This window comes from Engystomops pustulosus, chromosome 1, assembly GCF_040894005.1.
Source record: "Engystomops pustulosus chromosome 1, aEngPut4.maternal, whole genome shotgun sequence".
In the NCBI taxonomy this organism is placed as follows: Eukaryota; Metazoa; Chordata; class Amphibia; order Anura; family Leptodactylidae; genus Engystomops; species Engystomops pustulosus.
In genome coordinates, this window is record NC_092411.1 from 103,175,830 (window position 1) to 103,201,744 (window position 25,915).

At 39.2% G+C, this 25,915-nt stretch overlaps 2 protein-coding genes across 4 annotated transcripts in view; one reads left to right on the forward strand and one right to left on the reverse strand.

The window, feature by feature from the left end:
• Window positions 1–4,876, reverse strand: part of ZFHX2 (zinc finger homeobox 2) — a 57,037-nt gene extending 52,161 nt beyond the window's left edge. For both annotated transcript variants that reach the window (XM_072150661.1, XM_072150655.1), the window contains exon 1: window positions 4,571–4,876. The gene's annotated coding sequence lies outside the window, so the exon portion shown is untranslated. The remainder of the gene's footprint in view (window positions 1–4,570) is intronic.
• The window catches only part of THTPA (thiamine triphosphatase), a 73,920-nt gene extending 49,123 nt beyond the window's left edge, over window positions 1–24,797 (forward strand). The window contains exons 2-4 of one of the 2 annotated variants that reach the window (XM_072150678.1): window positions 2,893–2,995; window positions 20,314–20,859; window positions 23,065–24,797. In XM_072150678.1, the coding sequence (XP_072006779.1) occupies window positions 20,316–20,859; window positions 23,065–23,165 (645 nt within the window). In that variant the 5' untranslated portion in view covers window positions 2,893–2,995; window positions 20,314–20,315 and the 3' untranslated portion in view covers window positions 23,166–24,797. Of the gene's footprint in view, window positions 1–2,892; window positions 2,996–15,743; window positions 15,974–20,313; window positions 20,860–23,064 lie in introns of those variants that run through there. The other variant, XM_072150681.1, reaches the window with a different exon arrangement.
• Window positions 24,798–25,915: the final 1,118 nt, after the last annotated feature.

A 25,915-nucleotide genomic window follows, 5' to 3' on the forward strand; every position in this document is an offset into this window, starting at 1 on the left:
CTACACTTAATTCAATGATTAGTAGACTGTTTTGAATGAAAGGATCGTTATTTTTCATACTATTTTTCACTGATCTTCATATTAATTCCGGGCAGTTATCGTTATGGCTTCTTTATCGTTAGATCTATCAGATCTTAACGATAATTACGTGTAAATGGACTTTTAAGTACAGTGATGAAGCACTAGACAGGAAGTCATGGCAATGAGAGATGAAAGCATTGTATGTCTAATTCTTATTCAAGGGCACATATACATACTATTTTTATTTTGGTAGTGAATAAATAAAGAAATTATATATTTTTTGCTTGGAAGCGATTTTCTGTCAATACTTTACCAGTGGTAACCCACATGGAAGCTTGTACTCTTAAAACTAAGGGTATTTCTGAGTAAGACATGTTACAGACAATGGTATTTGGTGTGGTTGGAGTCATTTCCCAGGGGCGGTGCTCAGTTCGTTAAATGAAGCCACATATAGTCCGTGTCTCACAGAATGGACATGGTCATTTGAAACAAGCCTAGCTATCTGGCAGCAAACTAAAGCAATCGACCATTCATTTGAATCAACCACATTTTAAAGTGCCTGCCAAGAAGAATAATATTTTATCTCCTTGTACTTGTAGAGTATGGCAGTCAGGATTAATCCAGAAACACCAGGTTTCCCTCCCCATACCCATCAATGAGATTATGACCCTAATTTAGTATGAATGATGGTCCCCCCTTCTTTCTATCTTTAGGGGTCCTGGCAGTGGGACTTCTACAGTCATTTACGCCCTATACTGTGGACAAAGGATAAATGTTAATTAAAGGAAACCTACCACTTGAAGTGGCAGGTTTCCGATGGCAATACCGGGCACCAGCTCAGGGTGAGCTGGTGCCGGAGCTTATTTTAGTTAGTGTTTTAAACCGCGGTATCGCGGTTTAAAACACTTTTTAAACTTTATAGCCGGCGCAGGCAGGTACGCGCTCGGCGCTTACCGTGCACGCGGCTCTCATTCACTTCCTATGTAGCCGCGTGCACGGTAAGCGCCGAGCGCGTACCTGCCTGCGCCGGCTATAAAGTTTAAAAAGTGTTTTAAACCGCGATACCGCGGTTTAAAACACTAACTAAAATAAGCTCCGGCACCAGCTCACCCTGAGCTGGTGCTCAGTATTGCCATCGGAAACCTGCCACTACAAGTGGTAGGTTTCCTTTAAAGAGTACCTCCTTAATGTTAGTGCTACATTGGGGCTTACTTTGTGCTTAAAAAATGAAGCAATGCAGGCAAAATTACCATTTTATTGATATACAAATCAGCCTTCAAGAGTATCAGGAGTTGGACTGATATGTCTACATACTGCTTCAATGAAGGTAGAAGTGAGAATGTCAATCACAGCTAAAGGGGGAGAGGCATTGAGCAGGGAAAAGCTTGGCAACCTAAGCAATATTGCAATATTGCTAATTACCTGATCCATAAAATGATATTATACCTTACTTCATCTGTATGTTGTAGTACCATGCTTCCCTAATGCCACTACCATTTTGTTCCAATAATCGCTGGGAATTACTTATGGTACTTATGGCATTGCCAAGCAATTTAATTGCTCAGGAGCCTGATGAACTTAGAATCAAGAGTCATCAAGAGATAACACTCAATAGGGTGATAGGTGATAATATTTTTTAATTTATTTGTATATTATCTCTGAGATTAGAAAATTGATGATATGTGCTCAAGAGGGCTAAACTGATAGACATTTCCAATCAGTTAAATCATTGGAAAGCAGTTACCCCTGCCAGAGGGGGGCAGTGTTATTGTTGCCTGCCAGCAATTCTCCTGAGAGTCATGCGCTAAGAAGAAGCCAAGGTCAGAGAGCAGCTTTTACATTTATTGATACTATTGCCCCTATTGATTTTTTTGATGAATTCACACTTAGCAAGTATTGTTGATTTATTTCAGAAACAGATGAACTGTCATTATAACAGACATACAATAGCCATTCCACTGGCCAATAATTGGCATATTTCTACAAACTATAACCATGCAGAGCTTAATATCAGCAGCGGGAGACTAATAAGAACATATTCATAACTTCAGATTGTACAACTACAGACTACTGTCCAAACATATACAATATAATAGGCCAAAATTCAGAGTGTTAATAGGTTAAATAGATAGGACCGTGGCATTAATTATGGCTTGTCTGTGTCTAAGGTTAGCGTCCTTCCCTTTTTCTGCAAAAAATATATATTTCATGATAACCAAGGTATTCATGGATGTGTTCATTATTGTAATATATATAGCACATGGGTGCCCAAGATGTTCAGCATGCCTGGGTTTAGGCCTAGGTCATTTTGAAAATCAGTGCACCTCCAACAGTATACTAATTCTTATTGGCTTGTACCTTATATCTCTGCACAATAAATGAACTATAAATGATAATTATGTGGTTATTTAATGTAATATGCATTTAGCTACATATCCATTTTTATTATCTAGTACTACATATAAATCATGAATTTCTCTGGTGATATCAATCTTTACACCCCTGGAAACACCAATAACTGTTATACTTTTATTCTTTGCCTCACTTAATGATTTTTCCAATACACAATCCAGTAATTCTCAATATCATATTACTAGATGTGTATGTATCCCTAAAGCACTTCATGGGCCTAACCTCTGTCACTGACTATATATATATATATATGAACCTCATTTGTGAGCAAATGGTAACCATTTCCCAGTGTTAATATATGAAAATGTGGTCTTATTATATACTGAGATCTTGGTTTATCCCTTTGGTAACCTCAAGACTCTCCTAATACTAACATTTAGAGACATCAGCCCTATGCAATATACCTTTTGTCTTTAAGTAAAGCTGAATCATTCTTCCTATGCCTCTCTCTCTTTATAGAGATGGATCTGTGCGGAATGATGTGTTTATTGCTGAACATCCATGATCCCTATTGCTGTTTATATGGAAATCATGCCCAGGCCTCCATCTTTGCGCTGAGAATGTGAGTACTGAGCCTTCATTTGTATCTGTTTCTGTGTATATATGATTCTCATCCCATGTCTTTTTGTCTCTGTGTATATAAGAAGCCTTTGAGCATATGAGCAATGCACGGCATATGTCTGTGTGTGTCTAAATGTATACAGGGTCAAGGCCTGCTGATTATGACCTCTCTCCGCTTGCCAGTGCCTACAAATAAGCCTCCTCATTATGCATGCATTTCCGCATACATCTTGACCCCCCTTGTGTCACTGTGTATAGCTGAACCTCCTGGCCATTGTGTATAATTGAAACTCCTCTATCATCCATCTATCTTTGTGCGTATTTATATGAACTTCACTTGGTATCCTTATTGCTGTAAAATATATATATTCGTTCTCTTTCTCTGTATGTAAATATTTTGTGCATCATTCAGCTTCTCCCTAAATTTTATCCCTTCCATAGTGTTTTAGATTTTGTGTATATCCAGAATACCACTGTCAGTATGCACATAATCCTTTGATTCTGTATTGTTGGCCCTCTTCTGGTACAACCCACTCTCCATACCCGTTCCTCATACAGCAATAATGGCTGTATATGTACATTGTCTATACTAGAAAGTCTGGGCTTTTGTAATACAGCTCCACTTATATATCACATTCTGAATATCTGCCTTGCTCCCTAATATATGGATATATTTCTGTATTGTGGCCATAGTAAAGGCGCACCAAGTAATGTGATAAGGCCATCAGTCAATCACAGACATACAACGGCTGTGATGTCACAGGACAGGTGTGAAGGACTGTCAGGCCGCTGCTGGTGTCATTTAGTGTCTATCTCCCTTTACTTCCCCTCTAGATGTGTCCTGGGTTTACCTACAAATATCTGACAAAATCAATGAACCCCGTGCTGCTTTAAGCAACCTTATCATGCATGTATATGTTCTGTGGTAGATATAGCCCTTACAATTTGTATAGGAGGACTACAACATACCCACAATATGCAACCAAAGTATACATATATATTATACAAATATGTATTGTTTTTCCATAGATGTGATCTGTATCTATACATGAATATAAAATATCTCATATCGCTGGAAAGCCATACTGAAATAGATCATGTAAATTAATAAAAGAATGTTTCATTTCAAGTACTGTATACAAATATATAAAATGATATAAAATGATGAGTGGAATATTTCCATTATGCTACCATGAGACTGTAGATAAAAATGTAAGGTACATATATAACACATATTTGTATACATACATTGACATAAACACATTTATGCAAATGTACATTTTCACAAACATATGCATTTATGTGTGTATATATATATATATAAATATATATATATATATACATACATATGTCCTAGTTATTGCAGACAGAGATACTGCTGCATGTAACTGTAAACTGTAAATGGGTGGAATTATATATATGTCAATTTCTTTACATCCATCTACTCCCCTCAATCAATTGCCTTCTGACCCACAAGCCACAAAATGAGAGAAAGAGGGAGAGAGATGGAGGGAGAGAGACGAAAAGAGAGAGAGGAAAAAAAACAGGAATAGATTGTAAAATCAATGCTACTTACAGCTTAGCTGGTGCGAGAGGATAAAGCTGTGTCTGAGGGATGCTGAGGAGGCGGTCTCTCCCTCTCTCTCTCCCTCTCTCTTTCTCGCTCTCTCTCTCGGGCTTTCTTGCTCCCCCCTTTACAGAAGGAAGATGAAGACTAGGAAAAAATAAATCAATGTCTTTGTGGTGTGAGGTACTTTCTCTGTGTGGACAGGGCTTTTCCTATTGATTTACAGTCTCCGAGACACCTCTCCCTCTCCCCCTCTCTCTCCCAGATCCATTCACAGACAGCTCCTCTCTCTCTCCCCAGCACAATGGAATAATCAATACGCACAGACACACACACACACACACAACACAGCGCTGGGAGACTGAGCAGGTGCAAACACAAGCAGCCTGTGAAAGACACTGCTTCATACCTCTGGACATGAAGGGGTGGTAGCAGAGGGGCAGTGGAAAGGACAGCAGAGGTGTCAAACTGGCATATTCATACTTAAAATACAAAATGTCTAAAGAAAACCATTCACAAAAAAGATGATCACCTGCTTTAAGAGATACCATTACAGAACACGGGACATTGTATCAATCAAATAATAATAATATAACAATGTATTTCTTCCAAAAAATAGTTTACAAAATATGATATAATGAAGTTAATAAAGGCAAATGGATAATATTATGCAATAATAATATATTATGCCAAAGCACCAGAGGATTCTTCTGCAGGCCAATGGTTTCCATTGATGGATCCCAGGGCTACACTGGGCCAACAACTCTATAGATGCTCAAGATTATCTCAAGTCACTGAAGTCCATTGGAAACTATGGATTTCTCTCAAAACTAGATGAAGAATGCTTGAGATGTGTTTCTAATGAAATTTCTTAATGGATGAGCATCTCTGAAAAACTCACAATTCATACAGTAAGGCAGCATGGAAGACACACCGGGTCAAGCAGTACATGACTAGGCAGGTACCTAGAATTTGCTGTTATTATGTTGCGTGAAACAGTACATACTTTACCTTTGGATGTTAAAACTAGGGGTTAATTGGGGAAGCTATTAAAACAGCAGCAGAGAATTTATACAGGCAGTCCCCAATTTACAGATGACCACTAGTTGCAACCACTTTCTGCCCACTGTGACCTCTGGTGAAGCTTTCTGGAAGCTCGTAATTTAATGAACTTTAGCCCCAGGCTGCAATGGTCAACTATAAGAGTTATCAAAGGTGTCTTCAATGAAACTTTATTGATAATCCTCATTGCCATGATAGCCCATACCAGTCCTGACTTACATACAAGTTAAGAACAAACCTCCAGGACCTACCCTGTATATAACCCACGGACTGCCAGTAATTCAGTAAATGACTTGTCTACAGCCTCCATAATGAATTGGAAGTTCAGGTAACAAAATCTTGTGCCGCTCAATGAATGATGTAGGTAAATTTGCTGTCACCTAAATAACTCACTAAAGCAATTAATAAAACCTTTGTGTAGGCAGCAAATAACTATAATAGTATAATAAACTGTACCTTCTGTTGCAATGGGGCTAGATACTCAGTGTTTATTCCTGGAAGTCCTTCTGAAATGTTCTAACATCAGTGATAGAGCAGGAAAATCCAAACAACATTTTACTTATTTTAACACTGGCCAACATTAAAGAGGTTGACCTCTACATCCATGACACATCACATTACAGAACCTCATCAGGGAGAGGGTAGCACTTGATCAAAAGGGGCAGGCACATTTATTTGACTTATTTTAAAGAATATCAACCATGCAAATAAAATTTAAAAAAACCAACAAATACTCACCCCTGCTCCTCTTCATCTTGATCCCGGCGTGTCAAGACTAGCAACAGACTAGCGCCGGGATCAAGATGAAGAGAAGCATATGTGAGTATTTGTACTATTTGAGTATCACCTAGAAAACTTATAATTAGCAGCACGGAGCACGGCGTCCGGCGTTCCAGGCTGTTAATTATGCACGGGATAAGCTAGGTGATGTCACATGAGAGGTGCAACGGACACTGCTGGGATGCAGATCACAATGGGTTAGCTATTTGTAAGGCCACGTTCACACACAATGTTTGTTAATGCATTATAAACACATTTCATTTACATTTACAATGCAATAAAAGGTTGTTAAGACTGTGTTAATAGTGTGTTTGTGTAAATATGATTTAAATATAAGATTAACATATTGTTAACACCTTGTAAATGTTGTGATTTGTTCACACTCTCATTGCCACCCTGTCTGAGGTCAGATCCAATTACCTTCCAGACTGTGGACATTGTATCTCATATAAGGTTCTGTGGAGCAATGCTCTTTGCCTGCTAAAGTATTGTACTTATCAAGATAGCTGTGTTATTCTGGTATCTTTGACCCTCTGCCTGTTTCTTTGACTATCCGTTTGCTCAGCAATTTTGTGCTGCCTTGTCCTTTTGCTTTTCATCCATATTTGGTGACTAACCTTCCCTTTTTTTATTGTCTTGTCTTTGATTCCATCTTTGCATTTTGATGCAGGAAGGGGATGTCGATCAGTTGTCCGTACCACTTAGAGTAGGCCGGGCAATCAGGTAAGGAAAGTAGAGAAGGAGTTAAGTCTTAGGGATCGCTGTCCTTGTCTGTCCATTCCCTAAACCTGCATCACAGTATAGCAGGCCCAAAAATATTTCCTCTTGTCTGTTTCAGGATAACAGATTTTGTGAGCTGGATGTAGGGTTTGGCACACCTGGTTTTTGAGCCGAACTATGTGCATGTGCTCACTCAACATTAGGCCAAACCTGCTGCAGCACCTCCAGTTATCCAACAGCTTTCTTTTTCTCGAGAACGTAAGGTGTCTGTGAGAAATTTGAGTCATTCCTGAAGTCCTGTCAGTTGTATTAGTGGGGGCGGTGATCTTCCTTCTGTAGGGGGATACCCAAATTTGGGCCCTGAAAACTCCTCCGGAAGCGGAGGAGCGTTTAACTTAATTTTTTTTTATCCTTATGGGCTATTTATTTTGAAATGCACCATGAAGCTCATATGGAATCCCAACTTTTATCCCTCCAAAAAGGCAAACACTGCTGAAGAGTATTGCATGGAATTCTGTATCCACTGTGTGACACCGAACCGGACTTTTAAAACGTGGACTTAAGCATATTAAGCCGGGAATTGGTGATGTATATAGCCTTTTATGTCCGTTGTCATCCAATATAAAGAAAGTGTTTGGTCTTAGTATTATTTGAATGACACTGAACTGGTGTCTTTGGGCAACTTTAAAGGGACTTTCTGAACCAGTTAAAGATGCCTTGGTTCCTTAGAACAAATCATGGCCTGGATGGTACAAATTTCTATAAATAAATCTGTCCCTCCTCTTGCTACCTCTGAACCGGAACCTATTGTAAGATTTTCCAGAATTGTGATTGGTTATGGTTTAATCATATTTTGATTTATTTGTATTTATTGTAATATCTCAGACTTTGAGCCTTCTAGATAAATATAGATTTCTCTTCAAACTGGCTAGAGCAGTAGAGAGCTTATCACATACACTTCACTGCATTAGCATTTCAAGGATGATAAACAGTTGTCTGTTGTTTTGTAAAACAATGGCTAGTAGTAACTGTAGTCAATAAAAACTCCAGTTAAGTTACTAGCCAAACATGAAGCGCCAATGGGAATTAGCAAACAGCCTGTGGTCCTTTTTGGATCATCAACAAAAACAAAAATACATATAGAGGGTTTCAAGCTCTAAAGGAGAGATGAAGGAAAAGGACAGTAAGAGAGGACAGAAGAATAACACCAGGAAAATACCAGAAAGACCACCACCCAGTGGGATGCAGAGGCAACCATAAGGTATCTCTGTATTTCTAGAAGTAAGGAGAGTGATCATCCTCAGTGTCACAAAGACATTCTAAATCTGAAGGAACAATTAATGGGGTATTCCGGGAATATGAACTTATGACACAAAAACCTAGGATTCTATAAACAAATGAATATAACAATACTCAATGTCATTAGTCACAAAATGGAGCTTTAATAGTTTGATTTTATGATTTACAAAATTTATGACCTCTCTAAAGTATGCAGAGTTATCTTATGCTCTGCTCCCAGTGATGATGTAACAGACTGTCCTGCTCTGTTACCATAGTAATGATGTGAAACTGCCATCACTGCACATTACCTCACTGAGATGACGCCTCAGCACAGGCCGTACTGGATGTACTGCAACCAACAGACTACAGCCAAACATAGCGGTGATCACATGACCTGCTCAGGCAGGTGCAGGACATGTGACCAGCTGCCATATTCTGTCTTGTGGCTGCTCCGCTCTGAGGAGATCACAGATCTGATTAAAGGGCTAATAGCATTTTAATTCTGCATTACAGTGTATGTCCACAGCATTTTCTGCTAAGCAGAGCAAAATTTTACATAACAACCAATTACATATTAGCTTATATTTCTAGTACCAATTTGTAAATGAATTATGCTTATTCTTGGAATACCCCTTCAAGTAGAAAATGTGCTGTATTGGCGGAATTCAAAACTTCAGACATGATGGGCGGTTGTAATAGCTATGATGAAGGGAATCATGCCCCACCTGTAGCTCCTATAGCTGTTCATGTAAAGACCGGGTTGGATGCTGAGGAACTATGTCGAACTAAGGTAAAGACCCCACTTTCCAGTGCTGATGTGGGAAGTTTAAGTAGAGAGCTAGGGCCAAAAAAAATTGGTGATGATCCTGTAGAGGTTATGCTTAGAATTCTGACAGCACAGGCAAATATGGAGGCTGATATTTGACATATTTGATGTGGTAGTTTGGATCAGGGTCTTAACTGCTTACCGACATGTGACGTAATAGTATGTCCATAGCCGGAAAGTCTTTGCTGCATATTGCAGCAAAGGCTGCAATATTAACACTAGTAAAAATAGTAAAAATAAAGAAAAAGTAAAAAAAAAATTATAATAAAAAAACCTAAAAATTCAAATCACTTCCCTTTCCCTAGAACTGATATACAGGCGGTCCCCTACTTAAGAACACTCGACTTACATACGACCCCTAGTTACAAACGGACCTCTGGATGTTGGTAATTTATTGTACTTTAGTCCCAGGCTACAATGATCACCTGTAACAGTTATCAAATGTGTCTGTAATGAAGCTTTAGTGTTAATATTGATTCTTATGACAACCCAACATTTTTAAAATCCAATTGTCACAGAGACCAAAAAACCACAGTTCCGACTTACATACAAATTCAACTTAAGAACAAACCTACAGACCCTATCTTGTATGTAACCCGGGAATGCCTGTAAATATAAATAAAAATCATAAACACATTAGGTATCGCCGCGTCTGAAAATGCCCGATCTATCAAAATATGATAACGGTTTTTCACTGTGTTTAACCCTGTAATGGAAAATCACGGCCAAAGTCGAAAATGGCACTTTTTTGCTATTTAAAAAAAATAAAAAATTATATAAAAAGTGATCAAAAGGTCGTACAGTCCTAAAAATGATAACATTGTAAACATCATCAAAATCCGCAAAAAACAGCAAAACCCACAGCTCCATACACCAAAGTATAAAAAGGTTATTAGCGCCAGAAGATGGCAAAATCCCCCCAAAAAATTTTGTACAGATGGTTTTAATTATTTTAAATGTATGAAAACATTATAAAACCTATACAAATTTGTTATCCCCGTAATCGTACCGACCCAAAGAATAAAGTAGACATGCCATTTGGGGTGCACAGTGAAATCCATAAAATCCGAACCCACAAGAATACGGCACAAATTCACTGCATTTGGAATTTTTTTTCCTGATTTCCAGTACACGGCATGGAATATTAAATACCACAATTTTGAAGTGTAATTTGTTACGCAGAAAATAAGCTGTCACACAGCTCTGTACATGGAAAAATAAAAAAGTTACAGATTTTTGAATGCGGGGAGTAAAAAATGTAAAAGCAAAAACGAAAAAGGGCTGCGGCGAGAATGGGTTAAAGCAAGCACAGCTGGTTCTGTTTACCAAGACCATCCCTTGAGTTGATTGATAGATGCATTGTGAGTTTTAGGATGAGATGAAGGATATGCACATTCTGCTTTTGTAATTTGTGTACAAAAAAGGGAGAGCCCATACAAGCCTTTTCAGATCATCTTTATGCTTTGTACACATTTACTGTTCAAAAGTCTGCAGAAGCAGATATTGAAGATAAATTGTTTAAACAAGCTCTCATTAAACAATGCATACCAGCGATAAATCGGTTATTGGAGTTAACTGTAAGTCCCTCAAATACTTATGGGGAAGTCATGGACTGTTTTAACCCTTTAAGGACCTCGCCCTTTTTTGTTTTTTCATTTTTAATTTTCACTCCCCACAATCAAAAATCTATAACTTTTTTTCTTTTTTACACGTAAGGGTTTTTTTTGACGTCTTGTTTTCTGCGTAACAAATTGCACTTCATAGTGATGGTATTTATTCTTCCATGCCATGTACTGGGAAGCGGGAAAAAAATCAAAATGCAGTGAAATTGGTGAAAAACCGCATTTGCAGCATTTTCTTGTGGGCTTGGAATTTACAGCTTTCTCTGTGCGCCCCAAATGACATGTCTACTTTTGTCGGTGCGATCACAGGGATACCAAATTTATATAGGTTTTATAATGTTTTCATACATTTACAAAATTAATTTTTTATTTTTATTTTGCCATCTTCTGGTGCTAATAACTTTTTTATACTTTGGTGTACGGAGCTGTTGGTTTTATTTTTGCGACTTTTGATGAAGTTTTGAATGCTACCATTCTTAGGACTGTACAACCTTTTGATCCCTTTTTATAGATTTTTTAATATTTTTCAAAATGGCAAAAAAGTGCAATTTTCAACTATTTCCATTACGGGGTTAAATGCAGTGAAAATATGTATATATTGATAGAACTGGCATTTTCGGATACGGCAATACCTAAGGTGTTTGTGATTTTTACTGTTTATTTATATTTATATCAGTTCTAGGGAAAGGGGTGTGATTTTAATTTTTAGGGGTTTTTTTATTACAAATTGATTTTTTGTAAACTTTTTTAAATTTTTACTTTCACTATTTTTCAGACTCCCTAGAGTACTTTAACCCTAGGTTGTCCAATTGATCCTACCATATACTGCCATACTACTGTATGGCAGTATATGTGGATTTTCCTCCTCATTCATTACAATGTGCAAATCACACATTGTAATCAATGGATTGAAATCAGACAGTCTCGTGTCTTCGGAAGACCCAAGGCTTTCATCACAATGGATCGCTGCTCCCGATGACGTCACGGATAGCGACGATCTCCCATGCACCGCCATCTTTTAGCTGGCACCGATCGTGGGTGTTATCAGTAAGTCTTTGCTGCAATATGCAGCAAAGACTTAACAGCTATTGAGAGGGTTTAGCTTTTGAGCCCTCTCCATGCACCTGCAGCCAACCCCTGACCTGCTATTACATCACGGGTTGTGAAACGGTTAAGAGAGTTGAGCTTCTGGTAAGAGAAAAACAAAAAGGTGTGAAAGGGCACATAGCTCCTGTGGAGGGACCTACTTCACCTATGCTCACTGTATGAAGGAAAGCCTCACAAGTGTCCATTAACGTCTAAGGCTGGTGCCACATGCACCAATTTGAAAACGCAGACAAAGCCTCGCCTACCGGGGAGGGCCGCGGGCCGATCGCATCGGCGTTTCTATGGAAACGCCTGCGATTGGGAACAAGCCGCCGGTGTTTTGCACTAAATTAACGCAGGCGCAGGCGCTTCCATAGAAATCGGGGGCCGCCCAGTAGGCGAGGCTTTGTCTGCGTTTGCGTTTTCAAACGCAGACAAAGTGGTGCGTGTGGCACCAGCTTAACCTTTCCTTTCCTCCAAATCCCTTTTTGGATCAGCCGGTGCTGGTAAGTATTGATCTTTATTTTCATGGGTCTTCCTATCATGATAAGGATGTCCAACATAAAAGCATTGTGGTAGTTCTGCCCAACAAGGTTGTAATGCACAAGTGTTTGTGCTCAGTATGTAGAGCTTGCAGTAATAGCATGTACTTTAGAGCTGTGCGAGAATAAAGCATGTAACATTTACAGTGTGAATACATTGACAATGTTACCAATGAAAGTACAAAAAAGTCATCTGATGGTAAAATATTAACACATTCTTCTATGCTAAGGTATATCTGCAAGTTGCTTCAAGCTAGGAAAGAACCGTGTGCATTGACATGTACAGGACATTCAAAGGGCTCAATTCATGCTGAAAAAATAGTGTTGCAGATCAATGTACAAAAAAGGCAGCAAAGCAAGCAGAGTTGTGGACTCCTCCTATTGTTTCTGAGGTATTGGCTTTGAGGGAGCCTAGAACACCTGACTTGCTCTCTTATCAGAAAGAATATGAAACTTACTTGTCGGACAATAGCTCATGAAAAGTGGAAAGGATCCTGATCCATATGAATGGGTAAGGTATTCAAGGTTATTACCTAGTGACTCTCCAGATGCAGTATTAATGTACCAAAAGGGTCTGCCATTTCCAGCTGTATGTGTGCCACCTGATTGTTTAGATTAGTTTTTCCAGATTTCATTTACATCCAGTAGGGGGTAATTTCCCAGAGAAGGCAATATGTAAGATTTTTCAATCAGTATAGTGACCATCAGTAAAACTAGATGTTAGGGTACATTCACACACGGTATGCCCGCCGGTTGCTGGAGAGGAGGAGGAGATGGCCCCTCCCCCCTCCATAGGAAACAGCAGCGCATGGCCGCACACTAGGGAAAAGAGAGAACGCTGTGCCGCCATTGCCGTCTATGAAGACGTATATGCGGCCGCAAATTTGCAGCCGCATATACATACCCATAGACGGCTGTCTGAATGAGCGATTACTAGGAAGTGTTCCTCATGTTTACCTGGTTTGCAAGTCAGTCCACCAGCCTGCAGTAAGGCGGGCGGCACACGTAGCGTTTTGAACCTGTTTTTGGGCCGTTTTTAAGCAGTCCATTAAAAATGCATGCATTTTTGATAATTGATAAAAACTGTCAAAAATGGATGCATTTTCAAAAATGCATGTGTTTTTTACCGGACTGCTCAAAAACGCGTTCAAAACGCCACGTGTGCCGCCCACCATTCAGAGCTTTGCTTAGGTCAGCGCCCCCAGCTGAAGGTCCTTGGTCACAAATCCAAGTAGACTTCATAGGTCCACTGCCTAAGATGACTGGAGGCTATTGCTATAGTCTTGTTGTGATTGAAGTATTTACCAAGTGGATAGAGGCTTTCCCTACAAGAAATCAAAAGGCTTTGACTACGGCAAAATATTGTTGTCTGAATTGTTTTCTAGGTGGGGATTACCTCAGGTGGTAGCAAGTGATAGGAGATCGTCCTTCACTGGGCAAATATTTTCACAGTTACAGAAGCTCTTGGACATTAGACAGGAGTTACATATTGCATATCTTCCGCAGTCTTCTGGAGTTGTTAAAAAGGGGAAGTTCTGTTCAGAGAAGCCAACCACATGGTCACAAATGCTATTCTTATGTCTGATGGCGATAAGGTCAACACCACACTCCACCATGGGTATATGTCCATATCAGACAATGACCGGAAGGCTAATGAGGACATCAGGACATTTGTTAGTGCCATCACCCACAGCACTACTTCAAGAGGCAGTAACTGAGATGTGGGTAAAAAATAGAAATGTAGTAATGGCAATAAAAATTGTAGTATGGCAGGGTTAAAGTACCCTAGTGGGTCTGAAAAATAGTTAAAAAAAGGTTATTTCTGGCATTTAACCCTGTAACGAAAAATAGCGCCCCAATTCGAATATGCCCCTTTTGCTGTACAGTCATAAAATGGTAGCATTGTTATTAGCATTATTATTGAAGGTTATTAGCGCCAGAACATGGCAAAATGAAAATGAAGATTTTTGTTTTTTGTATAGGAGGTTTTAATTTTTGTAAGTGTATGAAAACATTATAAAACCTACATAAATTTGGAATCACCATGATCGTACCGACCGAAAGAATAAAGTAGACAAGTCATTGGGTCTTTCAGTGAAAGCCGTAAAATCCAAGCCCACAAAAAACTGAGCAAATGCATTTTTTTTACCAATTTCACTACATTTAAAAAAATTTTCCCGCTTCCCAGTACACGGCATGGAATATTAAATACCGTCTCTATGATGTGCTTGGTGCCTGACAACAGGCTTTAACTGTGTGTGAAACAGCTCTAAGTAGAATGAAACTGTCAAGTTGCATAAACCTCTTTCATGATAGTGCCACCTTCAAAGTATTTTCCAGAATAATGAGCCATCATTAAAATATATAATGTTTTATTGGAAAAGGCATATTTCTTTAACACATGTACACAGTTGATGAAGCCCTCCTGTGTGGGTATATATAGGGCAGTGGTGGCGAACCTATGGCACTGGTGCCAGAGGCGGCACTCGGAGCCCTCTCTGTGGGCACCCAAGCAATCACCCCAGAATGAAGTTCACCAGAGAGGACTCTTCCCGGAGAATATTCCTACAATATTAGACAAATTTGCCCTCCTCCTTTCAACTGTGTTGGTGTCCTTAGGAGGCTGAACGATTGAAAATTGTCAAAGAAAAAGGAGAAATAAATTACTGCTTAAATTGCTGTGCTAGCACTTTGCAATAAATAAGTGGCTTTTTGTTGAAGTTTGGGCACTCCGGCTCTAAAAGGTTCGCCATCACTGATATAGGGTGTTGTGCTGTTCTTTATGAAGATGCTTATGGCTATTTGCTTCTTTATCAGGAACTACTCCCTGGAGTGGACACTCCCGTCTTCATGACGTAGAGCTGTGAAAATGTTATTCAAAAAGCAACAGACAAGGGATGGGGAGATCACAGGCCTGAAGCTTTTTGATATGGTGCTATTTGACTTTAGATGTTCTAACAGCTAGAACACTGCCAATGTCAATGCACTTTTTTTTAAAAGGCAAATGATCTGACATCCATGTCTGTTATAGAATATATAATGTGTTTGAGGACAAAGGTCAAAGTGCATTACTAGTCTGACCTAGGTAATTTAAGCACTATAATTGAATATTACATCTATATCTTAAACGTTAGCCCGGGTTCTGACTCCACATTTGTACAATGTTTTGTATGCTCATAATTCTACTACTGTCATGTGTGTGTGTATCCCTTTAAAAATACCAGCGTTTGATTTGCACTGATTGTCAGCAGCTTCCTTTAAAAGGCATGCTCCAGTTATACAGAGGCTTCTGGCTGTTGTAGTTTTTTCTCCATCACAGTCTATTCGTTTGGTGTTACAAAACAACTACGAATCCCATCAGACACTGCACAGCAGGAAGGTCTGACAGACATAGCCAACTGGAGCAGACTCCCTCCCCCAGCAACTGAACATACTGCTGTATTCTTCGAGGGCAATGTGCTTTGGCTGCAAATTCCCTGCATTATGAATTCAGGTTTGATTTGTGAATTTACAGGAGGAAAAACAAGGAAAAAAACCCACTAGTGTATTAACATGACTGGGGAAAAATCGACATGCGCGCTGTATTCCCATAGTTTCACAGTCAAGGTCTGGTGATAAGAGGACATTCACTATGTAATATGAAATAATACAGATTGTCTACAAATTCCTGCAAGATCTAGACATGGCACCACAATGGGTTAAATGATCCCTATTTATTTTTTAACTATATTTGTATTTACTTCTCTACAACAGGAATTTTTGTTTTGCATTATGTCTATGACTAAAAACAAAGGCATATAAGCATCCATTTGCATCTTTTAGTCAACACCAGAATTGATGAACAAGGATATTTCTAGAATATTCTTATTCTAAATATCACACTCATTAATATATATGTGCGTCCGGCACAAAATGCACAAGACCTGTCATCAGCTCCTGGCTATGTATTATTTGCTTCACACAGTATAGGAAGCAAAAAAATAGAAGGTGGGGGGGTTGTACTGGAGAACTAGATATTTCCCCAGAGAGAGTCATTTGTCTGCATTATTTGCTCACTCCTAGACAGGCAGCTGACATACACTGCAGCAACTGTAGGTGAACTGCCTGCATCACATTCAGGATAACTCCATTAACCTACCTCCTAGGAGGAGCATATGCTTCTTGTTAAAAGCGGCTTACAATTATCCTTACCTAGAAGCTTCCTTGGTGTGTCATTGCCTTAAAGAGAAAAAAACTATAGATTTCTATAGATGCCAAGGCCTATTTTATTGGCAACCCAACAATGGCCATTTGGAAACTAAGTGTTAAAAAATATGTACAGCCTGAGGCGTTCCATTTCATTAGGGCTCAATTTCTATAAAATATTTTTGCTGACTGACAAAATTTTTCCTCACTGAAGTAAAATGCTTCATCGATAGAAGTCCTATTAGACACATTTTTTTCATTTGCGAGACATTTAGACATTATTGTGGACAAATTTGTTAAAATATTGCATGCCTCCTGTAGAATGTAGTGCATAAGCACTCATAGCCTAAAAAATAGGACAAGGCTCTGTGAGACTTTTTCAGTTATCAACAGAATTGCGCAAAATGTTGTCAAAACGTCAGAAAAAGAAATTTGCAAAAGTAATGACTGGTTGTGAAAGTCAGGGTTGGAGATGGAGAGCATTTGTGACCTAAATAGAGCAGCTAAAAACTATTTATGCAGTGAATATGGATAAAGTAAATTTTGCTCAGCTCACCAACCTCCAATCCACTCACACTCCCATGTGAGTGTTGGGTCCACAGACGTCCCCAGCCTACAGGTGTAGTACTTGAAAAATCGAAAAATGCCCAGCACGATCGACTATACAGTTGGCAATGGAGATAAAATATACTTTTTTATTGAAAGTCCATCAATGATAACAGCAACATGTATCAAAGCAGCTAACAATACCAGCACGGTCTACGCATTTCAATGTTGAGCTTCTTAGTCATGATAGACTTTAACTTTCAATAAAGAAGTTTATTTTATCTCCATTCCCAACTGGATAGTCGATCGTGCTGGGCGATTTTCTATTTTTAAAGTATTTATGCTGTGGGTATGGAAAGTTCATTCACTCTTTGTTTCGTTGCACCCAATTGGTAAGATCAAAAAAGTAATTTTTTTGGTCATTATGTACACTCTGCACCCAATCTTGACAGAAAAAAAAACATGTAGATGTAGATATTTTTGCCAATTTATTAATCAAGAAAAACTGAAATATCACATGGTCATAAGTATTCAGACCCTTTTCTGTGACAATCACATGATGTCCATTTTCTTTTGATCCTTCTTGAGATGGTTCCACTCCTTCATTGGAGTCCATCTATGTTTAATTAAACTGATTGGACTTGATAAAAAAAGGGGAGACACCGTTCTCTATATAAGACTTCACAGCTCACAGGGCATGTCAGAGCACATGAGAATCATGAGGTCTAAGGAACTACCCAAGGAAATCAGAGACAAAATTGTGGCAAGGCACTGATCTAGTCAAGGTTACAAATGAATTTATGAAGCACTCAAGGTTCCTAAGAGCCCAGTGGCCTCCATAATTCTTAAATGGAAGAAGTTTGGGACGACCATAACTCTTCCTCAACTTGGCTGTACAGACAAACAAAGCAATTGTGAGAGAAGAGCCTTGGTGAAAGTGGTAAAGAGGAACCCCAAGATCACTGTGGCTGAGCTCCAGAGATGCAGTAGGGAGATGGGGGAAGTTCCACAAAGACCGATATCATTGCAGACCTCCATGAGTCAGGGCTTTATGGCAGAGTGTGCTGACGGAAGCCTCTCCTCAGTGGAAAACCAGGCACTGCTCATTACCTGCTAAATACAATCTAAACAGTGAAACATGGTGGTGGCAGCATCATGCAGGGACAGGACGACTGGTTGCAATTGAAGGAAAGTTGAATGCGGCCAAGTACAGAGATATCAAGGATGAAAATCTCTTTCAGAGTGCTCTGGATCTCAGACTGGCCAAGGCTTACCTTCCAACAAGTCAATGACCCTAAGCACACAGCTAAAATAACAAAGCAGGGGCTTCAGAACAACCATTGTGACCGTTCCTGCCTGGCCCAGCTAGAGCCTGGACCTAAACCAAATTGACTATCTCTGGAGAGACTAGAAAATGTCTATCCACTAACGGTCACCATCCAACCTGAGGGAACTGGAGAGGATCTGCAAGGAAGAATGGGAGAGGTGTGAAAAACTTGTCACATCATTCCCAAGAATACTGATGGCTTTTTTCTCATAGTGAAAAGGCCAAAGACAAGAAGACTTTTTAGGTGTGTGGGCAGTGCTATAAAAGGGGGTATTGTATTGATACTTGGTATCAATAAAATAAAAGGCATCTACCACCAGGATGAAGGATTGTATGGAAATGAACCTGAGGGGCTACAGGCTTCATTAACACCTATTAAGCCTCAGTCTTATTTGCTAGTGCTTTCATCCTGGTAGTAGGTGTCCTTTAATGTATAACATGCATGAGATCTATATCGTATAATGATTTTGTTTAACAGTTAACTTATGTTGGATTTTCCCATATTATGACTGGAAATTACGTGTTTTAGGAGGTGTGGTATGATCTTGCATGTGACTAAGGGTGGCAAAACCATCTGAAACACATTGGCCATTGGTGCACATCACCATGGTATTATACACAGTATGTGATTTTACCAAACAAAGGAATTTGTGTTTGCAGTTTAGCTGGACTGTGGATTTTCTTTTAAAAAAAATGTTGTGTCACGGGGAGCTTTGTGGATACCGCTCTAATCTCCTGGCATCACATTCCTGTGGTTCCTCCCAAGCAACCCCTTGTCATCTCCTGAGCCAGCGGACAGCTTCTCTCCAGTACGGTCCGGTACCGCACTGAGCCTATCTGTCTACAAATTGGAGCTCTTCACAAGGAAAAACTGTTCTTCCATGTGCTGCCATGCTCCACCTCATCTGTCCTCCTGGGTCTCCCATGGCTGCAACCTCATGCTCTGGTCCTCAATTGGAAGACGGGGGAGATCCTGCGTTGGGGTCCAGAATGCCACTCGCGTTCCATGGTGGCACCTCTACCCGTTCTGACTTCTTCTATGTCTCTGGAGGGTCTGCCAGCTTGCCACCAGGACTTTGCGGATGTTTTTTCCAAAAAACAAGCTGAGACTTTGCCACCGTTCCTTACGATGGACCTGTGGATCTCCTGCCAGGTGCCTCACCTCCTAGAGGTCGTGTCTACCCTCTTTCTGTTCCTGAGATGGCTGCTATGTCCGAGTACATCAAGGAGAACCTACAGAGAGGTTTCATACAAAAAAACAAAAAGCAAATATATGTTCATACTAATCTTTTCACACTTACAAACAAGTAATAGACTGTATACATCTGGCATAAAATTAAAACTAAACCTTTTGGCGATTAAAAAATATTTATAGATCCTTCAAGAAACACAAGTCTATAAACAGAAGCTTCTTGTTTTTACTTTTTCAGTTCTGAATTGCACACTGGGTTATGACTTGGCATTTCTTCCAGAGAAATTTGATTATTTGGTACTAATATACCAGGAAAACTGATTTCTATTTATAACACGGTGTATACATCTTGTGATGTGAATAAATATAAAAAATATAAAAAATGTTTCATATATGGTTTCAGAAAATATAAATTTCACACCTCAAATACAGTATCTAGTACAGAACATTTTGTGTTCCACAGACCTTGTGATCTTGTTGCTTCTCACTATAAATGTTTGTGTTTCACTTAGCTGTCCTTGTGTGTTTTATTGCTTGTAACTAGATATTTCTAGTAAGACGTTTCTCTACACTTTTTTCTCAGAAATGGCACCCTCAGCACAGATTCCTGCATCTATCGAGGTGGAACGAAAATTTGTCCCAGGACCAGATGTAGAAAAGAAGCTGTGTACACTTGGTGCTGTGCTGCTTGAAGAATTAACTTTTCGGGACTCTTACTATGATAGCCCTGATCTGCTTCTGACACTTAATGACAATTGGTTGCGAAGAAGAGAAGATAGTTGGGAATTAAAGCACCCTCCACAAAAAGGAGCAAGAGGCCTTAAAGGAGCTGCCACCCAATACATGGAGCTTACTTCTGAAGATGATATTATTTGCAGAGTAAGTGAAGAGTTGGGTGTCCCCTGTCCAATCAACATAGAATCTTTTGGACTGAATGAATTTGCCAGCTTTGTGACACGCAGACGCAGGTTCCTGCTACCTCTTGCTGAACACTCAAATACAAAAGTTGTTGTAGACCTTGATGAAGCAGATTTTGGTTTTGCAGTAGGTGAGGTGGAAGTCCTTGTAAAAACACAGGAAGAAATTGAAAGTGCATTCCAGAAGGTGGAAGAAATCTGTAGACAACTAGGTAAGAGACATTTGAGACAAATGGCGAAATATATATTACACACTGCACTGCAATAATGTAGCTGTCTACAATTATGCGCTGAACTGGTATCACACTCGCAGCGAGTGCTGCCTGGATCGTCCGTCCCGAACGCTGCAAACCGGAACTGAACTGACATGTTGAGTTCAGTTCTGGTTTGCCGCGTTCGGGCCGGGAGATCCAGGCAGCACTTGCTGCGAGTGTGATACGAGCTCAGCGCATCACACTCGCAAGTGTGGATGGGGCCTTACTCTTGGAAATCCAACTGAAAAAGTCAATTAAGTCCATAGAACTAAACAATTACATTAAATTATTTCCATGGGTAAATATAAAAGAACAATTACGAAAAAATGAGCAATACTGTTTACTAAACCGTTGCATCTAAATGGTCATCCTTCGATCTATTTTAGTCTACATTAGGTAGCCGGATCCTGGTTGTTTCATCTCAATATGGATGTTGAGGTGAAAAATCGTATAAATACTTTGTTGCTAACATCCATCTTGAGATTGTAGGGTTAGGAGCTGGCTACCAACAAGTAATGGTCTTAGAATATTGTAAACACAAAAACTACGATCAATGAATGTTGATTTGTTGATGTAACAATCCTTAGTCATGCACGTGCCATGGGTGCTAGGAATGCTACAGATTTTCAAATGTGGATTATCTGTTCCAGAGGTATCCCAGATTTTGATCACACATTTCTTTCATTGTTTTGTGATGAATGAAGAAATGTTCTTACTGAATTTGCACCAAACTGAATTTGCTTACTGAATTTATTTTGGAATTTTAGCCGATTTCCATGGCATAATTTTGAGGTGATTGGTCAAACCAGCCTAAAACCTTTGCCCATACAGACCTCCTTACAGAATTTTACAAATGGTATTATTTAAAATCCAGAACATGTAAGGAAAAAATGTGGCATGCATTTTAGGCTCTAACAACCCATTGATGTTATATAATAGATGTAAAATATCAATTATATTGCTTGGATGGAAACCACTAGAAAAAAGATAGTTATACTCCTTAAAATGTACATTACAGGACTGGTGTTTTGATTTGTTTTTTTTTTTAAATAATGCTTAAAGGGGTGTTCCCACAAAGACAAGATTCTTAAATATACTCGGGATAACAAAATAACACATTCTCTAATTCACTGTTTTTTAACAAATATATGATTTCACAGATACAATTCCATGTCTCTATCAGTCCTGGTGTTTACATTTTGGTAGTCCCAGGATATGACCATAAATATGTCTATGGTGCGGCCAATAAATAGCTTCTCTGGTACTGCAGGGGTTGGGGCAGGAGACAGAGTGCGCCATAAACAGAGGCACTTCGTGTTCAGCATGCAGAGGAGACCGCATCAGCTCTTGATCCATGTGGAGGGGGCATAGCAGTGTTGACTGTGTGTGTTATAGGCGAGATAGCACAGCTGGAGTGTCATTGTGTCTTAAATCCATCTCATGACTCTGATCTGTCTCATCTTTTTTTTCTGTGTGTCAGATATTCGTAGAATGCTCAGAAGCTAAATGAAAGTGTAAATAAATCCTGTACCCTGATAATCTAAGCACATTGTCAGCACACAGCATCTCATAGCACAGAGGAATCATGAAGTGTCTGCTCAGATAGTGCCTGCCCACACTTAATTTTACACTTACCATCATTGAGTGATAGGAGCTAAAACAGCAACAAAACTGACTAAAATTGCAAAGTTAGGGGGTTGCAAATGATCTTTATTGTGTAAACGGCACAAGGGGATTAAAATTTGAGAACTTTATTTCATGGGCAAACCCCTTTAAAGGGAACCTGCAATGTTGTACATTCAGTCCTTTCCATAAAGAGCATGTTGTGGAGATATAGCCACTGAAATATATTAATTTACATTTCATCTCAAATTGGGCTTAAAAGTCCAGTGTGTGGTTATATTAATCATTAACAGCCTTCATTGTATAAGTGAGCACACATAGATACGCATCAGCAAGAGAACCAGAAACCTAGCTTTCTCCATACTGTTATTTTTAACAGAAATAATAATGTTCCAGCTTATGTTTTTATCTCCATCAAAATAAGAGAGCTAAAAGGGTGATAAATGGATTACAACAGATGACATAATAAAGTCCATTGATGTCAATATAATTAACAGATCTGATACATTTCTGTCTATAAAGTGTCTTTCTCTATTGCAGGAGTTTTCCGGGAGACGCCAGTCCAAGGCAAAGTGTCCACATTTCTCCAGATGAATTGTGCCGATCACTTCAGGAAACTGGTGGAGGCTCATGTGATTTGATCCTAGAAAATACAGATACTAGAAACTCCAATGCACTGTAATTAATAATGTTATGTATAGTATACAATAAACATCATGTACGTCAAGCAAGTTGTGAGCACACCTTTAAATAGTCCTAAACAAGCCCTTCACTATAAAGTTGGTAGAAAGTGTTATACAGCCATGCATATTTGTTAAAATTTGGGAAACAAAAATTGCTAAGTACCACAGAGGTACTACATTTGTCTACCAAAGACTATGGAGCTATTTACTATCAAATTCAACAAGGTGTTACCTGAGATGTTACACTATGTAAATAAAATTTGCTGTTCCATATTATTTAGTTTTGTATGAGTAGGGCTAAGAATAAGTGAGTAATTCTAGCCATGCCATATTGAATCTAATGACTGTGTCATGGGACTGTTAACATACAACTCAATCAAATAGCAAAAACTTACTTTTTAAATAGCAGTGCACCTGTGATCAGACAAATCTGTGACCAAAGTTGCCATGCTGCCCTAGCCTAATATTTCCATTGTACCCTAGTTTAAATAGGCAGATAGGCAGTCTCAAAAAGAACAAGAAACCAGACAATATCATGTGATCTCCAGGTCTGCAGCAGTTATGAAGAGCTGCTGGGTCTGATCAGATCCAGTACAGCTATGATCAGACATCATCCTCCACAGGGGGTTGTTTCCCCCTGTAACTGAGGCTCTTATCAAACTTGAAAAAAGAAAATTGACCACCATTGTCCACCATGAGTTCATGGGGGGGTTAATTGTTTTTGTCAACAAAGTAAAAAACACACACATTACATGTGTATAAATAGACATAATATTGTAAAAAATCCTAGCTACACTATAAAAACATCACCATTTTTGCCCTGTTTGGCCGAGACTATACATATTGTATGTCAAAATGTCACACACTAGGAAATGAATTCATAATGTTTATAATAATTTAGATGATCAATTTGAAAATGACCCCTTTATTTTTGGCCTGTAAATCGAGTGAGATGTTACCCTTATGCTCATTCAATAGGAAATTGTAAGATGCTTCTTGTCAGCTAAGAAGGATTGCCCTTCCTTTTAAAGTCTCAAACACATCCAAACGAGGGTTCCCCTCCTTGGGAAGTATCGTCTGCCTTATTATGCTTAGAGTTGGTTCATCTCCCACTCTGAATTTCTTGGTTTTGGAAGTAGTTAGGAAATTGTCATTTAGTCTCCAGGGGAGTATGGAGGGCTAATACCAAAAGCAATCCAAGGTCATGGTCTGTCCAAGATGTTAGCACATCATTGGCTTTCTATAAACTGTAAGTGGACTGCACTGGAAGAATGACAAACTATCCTCCAGTACAAGGAATGAGCCATCAAATAATAGGTGGAATCTGTGCTAGTTGGATGCATTGCTCTCCATAATCAGGTCACAAGAGTTAAGAAGTCTTGCGAGGCACATGCTCCTTTAGACAGTGGTATGGTTGTTTTTTTGCATTTAATATAACATATATGGTTGTTTGTCTCTGATTTTACATGTTGATAGATAAATCTTCTACTTGTTCTTGTCTTTAGTGAGAGATATGAGTAATTTACTAATTCTAGGATTGTATGAATTCCTCCTCATGTGCTGAATAAATAAATATTTCTATTAATTCTAGCATGTTTCCTCTGTTTGTGTATGAGTCAACCATGTAGAAAATCATGTGACAGGCATGTAATAGTACTATACTTTACAATTAGCCAGCAATGTTGGGCGAAGCCAATCTCATGCAGTGCTGTGTGCTTTCTACAGTGCTAATCATACACATAATCTATCTTTTGTACGTTGTGTCACTTCATCTCATTTAGTCTCTCCCATACACACTCCCAGTCTCTCCTCTTACACCCTCCCTTAGTCTCTTTCTCTGCCCTGCATTGATTTCCCGCTTGTGCATATTGACTTTCACTTAGCGCTGATCAGTGTTTAAGTTGTCTGAAATCCGCTGCCTTCTCCTCGTTCAATACCTTCGATCTCACTAGTACCTCCTAATAGCCTAACAAGATTGTTCTTTCAGGGAGGTGTGCAGCATAGTCCAGGGCAAGGATATGTGGAGGGAGTAGGTATGGACAGATATACGCGGATTACATAGCACATCTATAGTTAACTAATTGTACTACACCATCTATATCCCATATTAGCAAAATGAAAAGACGTGCAAGCAACAACCAAGTTTTTAAAGTATATCAGCAATGAAAAAATGTTCGAGTTAATGGTCACCTCATTGGAACCCATTTAGAAATGATCCCTTTACCTATCTGAAACCAAGAGAAGAGACTATAAAAACTCCTGAAAAATTGAAGTATTCTCCAACCTTCTGTTTTTCTGGGAGTATTTGAACTGCTGTTAATAAGAAGACCAATCCCAGTGCAATTTAGTCCTGGGTGGTAAAAGCAGTAAAAGAAGGAGTGCAGGTGAGTGGCCACTGTGCTTCGCCTCATCACAAGTTCCACTATACACGGTAGGTGGTGGTCCATGTGGAGGTGTTGTGAAAGATACAAGGCAAGTGTGGCCGACGCCTATCTGCACCAGTCATACACCAAAATAATGATGACCTGCGTTTTATTATATACATGTATACTTGTACTTGATGATTGGTGTGGCCAATATACTAGTGTGCCTCATGTAGAATGAAACCCAACCACAGGCGAATGCTTCTCTAAGTTGAAAAGAGCATCATGTGCCATCTTGGCTGGTTGGGGGCATTCAGTCCAATATGGGTAGTGTAACCAGATTAG